General features: G+C 34.7%; 1 protein-coding gene across 3 annotated transcripts in view; it reads right to left on the bottom strand.

Moving 5' to 3' along the window:
* BRINP3 (BMP/retinoic acid inducible neural specific 3) overlaps nucleotides 1-12,430 on the bottom strand; it is a 492,323-nt gene that overhangs the window by 150,901 nt on the left and 328,992 nt on the right. For all 3 annotated transcript variants that reach the window (XM_069544560.1, XM_069544561.1, XM_069544558.1), the window contains exon 6: nucleotides 11,209-11,445. In XM_069544560.1, coding sequence (XP_069400661.1) covers nucleotides 11,209-11,445 — 237 coding nt within the window. The remainder of the gene's footprint in view (nucleotides 1-11,208; nucleotides 11,446-12,430) is intronic.

The raw sequence follows: 12,430 nt of genomic DNA, 5'->3' as shown, positions 1-12,430 counted from the left end.
CTCTGTTTCCTTTGAAATTATCCTTGGCTATAAACTGATCACAGGTAATGGGAGTTGCTCTCCAGTAGCTCATATTAACTCCCAGCAATTCATGCAAGAGCCAGGGACAATTTACAGCACTTTTTCCATGCCCTCTATAGCCGAACCACTCCAGATGGTGACACTACCTTCAGCCTGAACCCAGGAGTGAGGACAATGCAGTGCAAAGACTCCAGCTAGCCTCTGTGGACATGTAGTATGAGTGAGAAATGAACTTTTTATAGCTGAAATTTTAGGGGTGTTTATTACTATTGGTGTGTTAGCAAGCTGATCTTGACTTACATGGAAATGGAAGCCAAAATGGAGGGCTCAGTCCCTGCCGAAGAAAGCAAAAGTGTGCATGTGTGACACTGAATTAGTGGACCGTGGCTGTGTTAGAGACACTCTGTCAGAGGCTAGAATGATGACCATCACATTAAGCAGTGGAGAAACATCTGGTAAAACTGTTATCTGTGTTCTTGGTGATGAAGATCATTGCATCCAATAAATGCACAGCGCCAGGGAAGAAGCCAGCAAACAGAATGTTAGTTCTGATGCTAATGACTGTTTCTGGCAAGGTATGGCAAATTATGACCCTCTGTCACAGTGACACATCGCTCCAGATGGACACTTCACTGTCAGCCCAAGTCCTGGAGGGAACAGCATACAGAGGACTCCAAGCCAGCTCGCCATGGACAAGTGGTATGAAAAAAAATAATTGTAATGTCATACTCCAAAGAGAATTTTTGATTGTGCATTTCTATAGCTAATTACCTAGATTTTGGGTCTGGTACACCACTTCAAACTTAAAAGAGAATTAGTGAGCCTGAAAGCAGAAACAAAAGGGAATAAATAAACAACTAATTAGACTTGAAAGAGACAAACGCTTCTCAATTCCTAATATTAAAATAATATATTTAGTTACAATGGGCTAGAGCAAGGAATAGATTAATTTGTCTTAGGGGGTATGTCCCTAAGGCAAAAGATGTAAGAACCAGTAAATATTCTCACTGGACAAGGCACCGTTAAAGAAGTTTAACGCAGTCGCATAATTCAAACGAGAGAGGTAGGAAGAGAAATAGAATGAAAAAGAAAAAGAAATAGCAAATTTAGAAAACAGATCTAGGGAGAACTGGGTGTGACTAACGTATGATAGGAAAGAACAAATCTGACTCCAGACTGGATCTGATTCTTTTACGTTAACCTTTGTATTCTATCGCTTTTTCTATAAGTTAAGAATGTCATCAGGGCTTCTCAGGTGGCACTAGTGGTAAAGAACTCTCCTGCCAATACGGGAGACATGAGAAGTGGGTTCAGTCCTTGGCTTGGGAAGATCCCCTGGAGGAGAGCATGACAGCCTACCCCAGTATACTCGCTTGGAGAATCCAATAGACAGAGAAGCCTAGGTGGCCACAGTCCAAAGGGTCGCTAAGAGATACAACTGAAGTGACTTAGCATGCCCAGATGCAAGAATGTTGGCTATAGTCTAAAATATACAAGAGTCATTCTCGTGGCTCTGACCTTTAAAGGTATAACACTTTTCCACTCATATAGAGATTAAAAGTTGCAAAATAGAGAATAATATTTGTCTTGTTAGAGGTTTATAGGAACATCACAACCTGATCTATGTAAACAGCAGCAAAAACAAAGGATTCTGAAAGCAAGAAGTTTGCAAAAACCAACTATATCCCTTCCTCTTTTAGTATAAAAGAAGCCTGGATTCAAAATAGGGTGAGATGGTTCTTTGGGACACTAGTCTACCATGTTCTTGGTCTGCTGGCTTTCTGAATAAAGCCACTTCTCTTTACCCCAACAACTCATCTCTCTACTTATTGGCTTGTCATGTAGTGAGCAGTATGAGCTTGGACCTGGTAACCCCTGGCCCATGTACTTGACTGAACTCCAGTGGGTTAGGGTTAGGTCCATGAAATTGACTGAACTCCAGTGGATAAAACATGAGTTGAAATGCAAAAAAAGAAAAAAAAAAAGACTGCCAGCTAAAAATCATATGAAGTTAAAAATTTAAAAACATTTTGATTTCAGTGTTTTCCACCTCACATGGTTCAAAGCAACTCCTGTGGTGGTGAGATGGTTCCCTAACATTCTTCTGACCTTGTTATTTTTTCATATCTGAGAAGGAAAATGAACAGCACTTCCTATAACTATTGGGGAAGCAGAGAATCTTCCATGTCTCTGAGATACTCCTAGGAAATATATTTCTGTGTATCATTGACCCAATTTTTCATATGTCTTGAACTGATCTTTGTAGCTGGGAGAATGGATTCTTGTGATTTATTTGCATTCATCAGAGAGCAGTTCTGGATGTCATTATGAGTTAAGTCCCATAAGCTGCATATTACTAAGAATGGGAAGGGGGGCTTCTGGAAGAAAAATCAGGGTGTTTTATATCAAAGAAAGAAAAAGAACACTGAAAGGAAACTAGGATTTTATTAAAGTTATAATATGTAAAATGTACTGATAGTTAAATGTCAAATGTTTTATATAGATATACTTATTTTCCTTGGAAAATAGTCTTTTCCCATAAATTGATAACTAAATATTATCTGAGGGAGAAGCTACTTCTGAGAAAGAAAATTAAGAATAGTTTACATAAAAATAACAAGAAAGAAATACATTATTTTTTTGTTTGTAAATCAAGTTAACCCAACTTTAATGTTACATTTTGCCATAACAGCAGTAGAAAGTTTATCCATTTTCAGATGAATTATCAAGTGGACAGTATTCTCAGTAAGTAACATCTGTTGCTGCTAAGTTGCTTCAGTCATGTCCAACTCTGTGCTACCCCATAGACAGCAGCCCACCAGGCTCCCCCATCCCTGGATTCTCCAGGCAAGAACACTGGAGTGCATTGCCATTTCCTTCTCCAATGCATGAAAGTGAAAAGTGAAAGGGAAGTCGCTCAGTCGTGTCCGATTCTTGGTGACCCCATGGACTGCAGCCTGCCAGGCTCCTTCGCCCATGGGATTTTCCAGGCAAGAGTACTGGAATGGGTTGCCATTGCCTTCTCTGCAAGTAACATCTAGACAAGTTCATTATCAAGGTGGCCTTCAGCTGCCATTCTTGGTTCATCAAATGTGTATTATTAAATGTAATAGGACATGATCTTGATAACAATCTATGTTGACAGCATACTGTACACCTAGATTTTCTATGCACCAAGTGCTAACACCATTTTTCTAAAGAGTAAAGAAGCCATGTCAAAACTTTCTAAAAGATTTATGTTCTTTATAAGCCAGGCCTGTTATTTTTTTCTTAAGCTTATGTATTACTTCTATCATCATATGACATAGCTACAGGTTAAATTATTGATTCTTTTTAATCTAGAAATAATTGAGGATAATCCAGAATGTGACATGGGAAAAATACCACAGTGCTATTTAGTTTTTGCTTTTTTTTTTTCCTGGCAATTTTATTAAATAGTTGCATAATCCAAACTCAAATAAATTGTGGTTTTAATAATTTAGATGTATTGGTAAAACTGTAAAGACTTCCAGCTTTTTCATTAGGTTTGAATCCTTGATACAAATCTGGGTAGAAATTATCTCTAAATAATTGGTAACATACTTTTTGTTTTTATCTAATTAAATATAATATATTAACTAGTTTTTGTTTGGCACTGTGACTGTGAGGGTGCATGTGAAGGTTTTTTCTCTGCCTCTGTTTTTCTCTGTATCTTTCCCTATATGCTCTACTTTGCTATAATCAGTGTTACATATATGCTGTCATTATTTCTTATTAAATAACATTCTTTTGTTTCTCAAAATATAAAGGTAGAGAATGGATAGACTTGTTTAAAATATAAATATTTCAACCAATACTTCTCTAAGATGGCAAAATATGAAAAGAGAAATACATTCTATTTTGGAATTTTCTGACGCTTTTATTCGCAGGCTATAAAAGGTATATTTTCCAGGACTCTTTTTAACAGAACAAAATGAATCATACATAATCAAATATAAAAGAGCTTAGCATTATATGCTAATTAGATACACTTTTATTCATGGTGATAACAGAAAATACTGATTTTACTGATTTAGTTTTACTCAGTGGCAATAGAAAACACATACAACAGAAAGATATTTGCAAGTTATCCTGACCTGATACAACTTGCAGTACATTTTGTTTTTTTGTTTGTGTGATGGCAGGCATCTGCATTCTGTATGGTTACTATGTGTACTATAATTTACACACTTCTACACTTAACGCTATTTGGACTTAAGAAAGTATTTCCTATATGCAGACACATTATTCTATTTTGATAAAATAACAGGTACAAATATTTTTTTTCCTCAGCTTCAATCAAAATAACTTTTAGATATATTATTTGCATTTTAAATGCAAATTTTAAATAAAAAAACAACATATAAGCTAATTTGAGTTAAATGTTTGAAAGTAACCCAAAATCCCACTCTAACTTGCATAGTCTACCTAGAATATACCTGTATTTGAATTTTAGGCTTGTAGACACATATACACAAATAACTATGCATTTTACCTAAAATTCAAGGAAACTTCTAAAGAGTTTCCTTGACATACTGTCACTGCTTTCCCAATCACTAGGAGTATGAAATAAGTTGGTGCATTTCCTTACAGTCCAGGTACCAAGAATAAAGTCTGTCAACTTAAAGTTGCCTGTGGCGGGTAGGAACAATTTACAAATCTTTTCCCAGTTAAGTACCTGCCTCATACTTCTTGTATTTTCTTTACGTCTATGAGGTAAAATGTTTTATTTCTCAATAAAAAGCTCTTTTAAAATCTATCAAATGTGGTTATCCACAGATTTTAGTAGTTTTGAGAGAAATCCAGTAAAAACAGAATATTTTATCAGTTGTTTAGTTCCAAGAGTGAATTTTATCTTTTACTAAAATCTAATATAGTAATAAAATTTGAGGTTCATTTTTAACTATATGTTGAAAGTGATAAAAGAATACCCTCCACACTACCTATGAAGGGTCAAAAAATTTATAGCAAACTAAGGTCACTCCTCCCATTAGATACAAATCAGCTAAATACACTATGCACCAATTGAAACAAATAATTAAATATAAACATTTTCAACATTATAGACAGTTTCAGAAATATTGTGCAAAAAAAATAGACTTATCCTATAAATCATTGTTTTCTCAATATTAACACAAGCGAACCAGTACAATAAGAGTCAAGTTTTAAACTTAAGATGGGCAATCCAAATATGCTACTGCTGCTGCTAATATGAGTTAACATTAAAGCATCTGATTGTATTAATACTATTACCTTTAAACTAGCAGTTCAAAACCTCTGGACATTGAATATTTCTGACTAAATTTTGACTAAATTACTACCATTTAGGCATACACTATGTAGCAAAATTTTAAAATATTGATTCACTTATTCTGAGATTATATTCTTTATATTGTTTAGATGTCAAAATTCTTATTTTTATTTTTAAATTTGCAATTAAATTATGTTATAAATACAGTAAGATGCACATAAGTATAAACACAGAAAATCTTCAGAAACCCAACATACAATGGTAGCCAACCCATGTATTAAGGAATCTTGAGTTTTTTTTAATACCAAATAAGACATGCAGGGAGAAGGCAATGGCACCCCACTCCAGTACTCTTGCCTGGAAAATCCCATGGACAGAGAAGCCTGGTAGGCTGCAGTCCATGGGGTCGCTGAGGGTCAGACACAACTGAGCAACTTCCCTTTCACTTTTCACTTTCATGCATTGGAGAAGGAAATGGTAAATCAATCCAGTGTTGTTGCCTGGAGAATCCCAGGGACGGGGGAGCCTGGTTGGCTGCTGTCTATGGGGTTGCACAGAGTCGGACATGACTGATGCGACTTAGCAGTAGCAGCAGCAAGACATGCAGACCTTTATCCATTGCATCAGCCCTTGCCTCAGCAAAGGCATCATAATCCTGATTTGGACTAGTACAGTTCAAATCTGCCCATTGGGAAATGGCAACCCACTCCAGTATTCTTGCCTAGAAAATCCCATGAACAGAGGAGGCTGGTGGGCTCGAGTCCATGGGGTTGTAAAGAATCAGAAATGGTTGAGCCACTGAGCACATACACACATATAAATATATGTATATATTTCAATTTCTTTTTGAAATATGTATATATTTCAGGTTTTTTTCAATTTGATATTAAAGAGATTTATTCATATTATTCTGGATGGATAGTTTTATCCCTTACCTTTATAGAATGCCGTTGTGTAAATATACAATTTCTTACTCTGTCTTTGTGGATGAACATTTAGTAGCTTTCACCTTAAGATAATTAAGCATAATGCTACTGTGAACACTCTTGTACATTTATGGGTATTCATTGTTGCAAATATGTACATATTTCTTTTGGATTTCTATCTAGACAATCTAAACCTTCCTCTATTTATCTATTTGACCCAGATACTTTTTCTTCTGTTTTCTCTGTTATTGTCTTATTATAGGGTGATCAAAAATGTTTTATCTTATTTTCTTAGCTATAAACATTTTTCTTATTTTAGTAAATATTCCAGATATTATTCTTGATTTATTTCACTCTAATGCAAAGTACCTCTCTTTGCACATCCTCAACAATGCTAGAAACTCTTTCCATTTACCACCCATTATTACACTATTGTCATACGTTAAAATCTTACATATATTTTATTTCCACATAACTTCATAATTATTATTTTGTACAGGTGATATTCACTTATATTTTCTCACATACATTTGCCATCTCTGGCATTCCTCTTCCCCTTTACATGGTCAAGTTTCCATTAGCATTTCTTGTCTGAACACATCTTTATTTTCACCTTCATTTTTTTTTTCTAGTGGTACATAATTCTAGATTGTTATATTTTTAGCACTTTAAAGATGCCAAAATCTGTTTGTGTTTTTGTTTTGATAAGTCAGGCTTATTATTAGTCCAATGTAAGTAATGTTTTTTTCTCTAGTTACATTGGAAGAATTTTATTCTTTGTTTCAACAGATATGCCTAACTGTGGTTTTGCTTGAATTTGCCTTTCTTTGTGTTCATTGTGCTTTTTGAACCTGTAGGTTGAATTTGGGTTTTCAGTTTTTAAAAAATCTATATCCTTTACATTTTTCCCTAGGTGTATTCCATTTTCCCCTTCATTCTTCTTGTGTCTCAAACTTTAAAATACGTTAGACCTTTCAAGCATATCTCATGCTTCTCATGCATCTATCTAGTATTTTGTTGTTGGTTTCCTCACTGATCCCATTTCACAGTTTTGATTTTATTACTTGTCTCCATGTTCACTGATCCTGTCATCCACTAAGCCAAGATTTCTACTAGAACAAAATTTTGAGTTATTGATTTCAGATACTGAATTTTGGTATTTTAGAATGTCCTTTAGATTGTTTCATAAATCACCCAAATCTCCGGTGACTTCTGCAATACTCCATCTATTTTATCCTTCCTTTCATTTTTTGAACATTTTCATGATAACTATGTGAACATTGTTCTTGCTAATTTCTATATCTGAATCATCTTACATCTGTTGTTGGTTCATGTGCGCTCAGTGTCTTAGTCATGTCCAATTCTTTGTGACCCCAGTGGGCTCCTCTCCATGGGGTTTTTTTCAGGCAAGAATACCAGAGCATGTTGCCATTTCCTCCTCCAGGGGATCTTCCCAACCCAGGGATCGAACCCACATCTCCTGCATTGGCAGGCAGATTGTTTACCACTGACTGATGTGGGAGGCCTGGTTTCTTTTCCTTTTGATATTAGCCATAAGGTCTACTCACATGCTGATGATTAGAGATTTATGTTCAGCATAAATAAAAAGAACTGCAGAGGTTTTAGAAAACGTTTTTTTCTCCTAAAGATGCCACCCTCTTTATATTTAACAAACATCATACGGAGTTGATCTTTTAAGGATAACTTCTTTAGGATCAAGATTTGAGCTGTATCTGTGCTGTGTTATCCTTACATAAAACTCAATCTAGCTCTGACTCTCCCCTGTTCTTAGGGCATGATGCTTCAGAGCTTTCTGTTAGGGACCTAGTGAGCATATGCTACTACAGGCCTGTAACACTGAAGAAGATGCTATTCTATCATGTAGAGGTTTTTAGTTTATCTCTTTAGTCATCTACCACAGGTTAAGGCAAATGTCTTAAAGAGGGCACGGAACATATATTTAAAACTCCTTAAGCCTCTAATTTTCTTAATCAGCTGTGACTGCAAAATTTTCATCTGATTTCTCTGTCCTGGAATACCAGCATTTTCCTGGGACTAGTCCTAAATTTTCAGTTTCGTACTCTGCCCTGAAATGACAAATGTGCTTTAAGGAAAAGCAGTTCTAGAAACAGTGGTACTACCTCATTCTCTCTGGAGTATCCCATCCTTTCCTGTTCTATTTTCAATCTCCTGCCTCTGAAGAGCTTTAATCCCTCAAGCACTTGAAAGTCTGTGGTAAATTTCATCTGCTTGCAAAGATTTTTGAATACTTCTTTAGCATCCAGCACTATCTGAAATTCAGCAAATATCTTGTGGTAAATTAAACTTCTTTAGGCCTATTGAGGCTAAAATTTTGTCATTCTACTCTCCACAACCATTAGAAGCTTTCCTGGTTTCTCTTTTGCCCATCAGCCACTCTGCTTTGTGAAATGATGAGTCCTCAGCCTCTGTTCACATACATAAATAAATTAATGAATAAAACAAGAAAGAAAGAAGGAAAGAAAGACAGAAAGGAAGCAAAGTAGAAATTAAAAAAAAAAAAGTTGTGAATCCTAAGCTTGTATCTTGTGCCAGGAATTTTAGTCCACGCAGTTGTGACTTTTATGATCTATTATATATTTAAATGTATAATTTTAAAATCTCATCAGCTTTTAGTTACTATCAACAGATGTATTGGCCTACTTCAATCTACAACATATCACCTGAAACAAACCCCCAGTTTTCACTTGGTGACTTTCTAAAATATTCTCTCAAAGCAAAATAATATGGGTAGCATTCCTACATGAATTCTACAGACTTGGGGCTTCTAAGATTCTCTGATTTAACATACCATACACTGTAATATGTAGACAGAAGGTTCGTTTTTTCTCTTTAAATTTAACCCTAAGAAGACTACTTTATATTATAGCTTATCTAAAAATGTTGCATTTCATCATTATTTTTAAACATCAGATGGTTCTACTTGAATATAAAATTAGGTTTCTAATATATTACTTATGAGTGTTCTATAGAAAAACTAAAAGGAAGAATTTGAGTTTAGAAATTCACTCTGACAATGTCAAGAAACTGCTTAATTCTAGACAGTTTTTCCTTTTTATATAAATAGAAATATTTGTAAAATTGACGAGGATAATTTATTATACACTATTTTGATTAATATATACATATATATATGTAAAGAAAACATGTATCTATGAACTTTTCCTAGGTCTATTACCTTCCATTTTATTTTATAATTTTGTGGTTCTACTATACAAAATGGTGAGGGCTTGTTGAAAACATTTATGGTGTTTTTCTTGTCTGATATTAGCTGTGGGCTTGTCATATACAGCCTTTATTATGTTGAGATATGTTCTTTCTATGCCTAAATTAAGGGGTTTTATTGTGAACATGGGGTTGCAAAGAGTCGGACACAACTGAGCGACTGAACTGAACTGATTGTGAACATGTATTAAATTTCATTGTCATTGTTTTAAGTGAGTTCACTGGCAATATTATAACTTTCAAGAATGTAATCTGACCTCTTGGCAATTAAAACCTCTTTGCCAATTTGAAACTTAGTCATGTCCAACACTTTTGACTAAATGCTACATAATTATACTTGCCACATTCTGAGGATTTTTATTATTCTACTAACAAGAATGATCATATATGTTGTTGTCATCATTTTTCATTTTATATTGAGGCACTCAACTCTTTATTAAAGTTCATTGATTTATGAAATGAAGGCCATTACAGGTAACATAGTCTATTCTATAAGTAACAATATGGGAGACACAAGTATGCACTCATAAGAATTCAGAAATTGCAGAAACAAACTCCACAGACATTACTAGATCAAAGCTGATCTAAATTTGGTTTAAAACTAAGTAGTAGAGTAAAAGTGCACATTCATGAGATTCCCTTTAACGTGCAGAAAGTATAGAAAAATCCTTCTCTGGATCTTGCCTCAGAAGTGGAACTCAGGGCCCATGAGAATAGTCCAGAAGGGAATCAGAGGTATGGGACTAAGAAAGCCACCTGCCATGTCAGTAAACACAGGCTGTCTGGACTTTGAGCCACCACAGCTCCCCCAACGTGAGCCCAGAAGGAATGCAAGATGGAAACAGGATTCAAACCATCAACCTATCAGATACTGCAGCAGCCCTGCCAGGTTGCACCCTAAGGTGACTCAGGAAAAGCATAGGCTATTGGCCCCAAAAGCTGAAGTGCATAAGACAGGAAAGGCTTCCATCAGCCTTGACTTTTCATCTTCTCTTACATTGAAATAGAGAAGGAAATGGCAATGCACTCCAGTATTCTTGCCTGAAAAATCCTATGGACAGAGGAACCTGGTGAGCCATAGTCCAGGGTCTACAGGGCCACAGAAATGTCAGACAGAACTTAGATACTAAACAACACAGTACACAGAAAAGCAGTCAATTCCTTAACTTGAGATGTCAGGTTTTCCTTAATCAACAGTATCTTCTGATGTTCCAACTACCTGGTCTTCGTTCCAAAAACTCCTCTGTAATCCTGGCTCCTCCCTTACCTCTTGGGGCCATCCTTCAGAGCGACCTGAGAGTTCTGTCTCTTCAGAGCCCTTGAAGAGCTCAGAAAATCCACCAAATAAAACACAATTACATAATTCTCAACTTCTAGGCTGTGCACTTTTTTCAATCCATAGTTTAAATTCTTATACTGAATAAGGCAGGGACCTTCTTTATTAAATGATTAATATGTCAGCTCTAGAGAGGGCTAGGTTCTACTACCATAGTACATAGCATACAAAAAGTACCACATAGGGTTTCAGTAAAATACTGAATAACCAACAATAAAAGCAATATCCACAGCCAAAGAATAATAACAAGTCGAACAAATTTCTTCCAAGTGACAAAAAAAAAAATTCTTCCAAGTATGTAATACTTTCTTCCAAAAGGGTAAAATTGTCTATTCAATATAACATTTTTGGGGGTATAATTTAGAAGTGTTAGATAAAAATATATGTCTTACCTGATTCCTCAAAGTCAATGTTGTAGGCTTTCCAGGTTTCAGTTATGCGAAGAAGATTCTCTTCCATGGCTTGAATGTCCATGGAAGGGCAATTGCATTCTGGGAACTTGGGGCCACAATGACACCAGCAGTCATTGTCCTTGCAGATAAACTCTCCCTCTGAGTTGCAAGCAATATAGCTCAAAGCTGCTTGTACGAAACGCTCCTGAAGGTAGTCTGGAAGTAGAACTTGCAGCCCTTAAAGAACAAACCAAAAAAGGTAATTCATTTTGATAAAGGCCAAAATATAATACATAATTACATTATTCAGAAAATGTCAAAATGTAGCATAAGCTACAGATTCATGCATATTTTAATATGATCATTAGAAAAAATACTGAATTCTGAAAAATTTGCAAATGTTTATCATTTTTTTCAACATATACTAACTCCAAGCACTTTTCAAGAATCTGGGAAATTATAAAGCATTTAATATCTCAAACTATCTGATTTTATTTTTAAAATTGATTTAATTGGCTATTTTAATTTATTGATCAGAATATTTGATTATTTTTATGTAATATAGATAGAACTTACCTTTATATATTTTGAACTAAGATGTATGCATTTCTTTTCCACTTATTTTCAAATATTTTCAATATTTTTATTTTACCTTCAAACTATCAGCTTATCTCTACTTAGATATTATTTGCAGCATTGGCAAAAGTGTTATGAACTGTTGCTGTATCTCATGTCATTAAAACACATAAATTTATATGTGTATGTTTTTCAAACGATCACTTCAATTGACTACAGGGAAGTCATCAGAGAGACTGAGTTGTTTCACTGATTATTCCTCGTCAGTCATAGTGATACCGTTTATTACTTTTCTACATGCAAGTTAAGTTACTAATTCTTAAGAACATATCAAGAATAAAAATAAGGCTATCAAAAATATTTTGGGAACTCTACTAGTTTTACGTTTAAGCATTTGCTACAAAAATCTAATCAAAAGGGTAAATATTCAATATAGTCAGTAGGTAAAAATAAACATAAAAGTAAAGGAAATTTTATTCAATACCTCACAGCTATTTACCACAAAATTTGATTTTTACCTCTTTTACATGCTTCATTTCTAACAAAAAAAAATGTAGCAAAACAAAACAAAAACACATTTTTTGATGCAATCATTATCTACAAGTTTAATATAACTAAAATCATGAATTAACATTTAGGGGAAAAA

This window comes from Ovis canadensis, chromosome 12, assembly GCF_042477335.2.
Source record: "Ovis canadensis isolate MfBH-ARS-UI-01 breed Bighorn chromosome 12, ARS-UI_OviCan_v2, whole genome shotgun sequence".
Lineage (NCBI taxonomy): Eukaryota > Metazoa > Chordata > Mammalia > Artiodactyla > Bovidae > Ovis > Ovis canadensis.
This window is presented reverse-complemented; position numbering and strand designations above follow the sequence as displayed.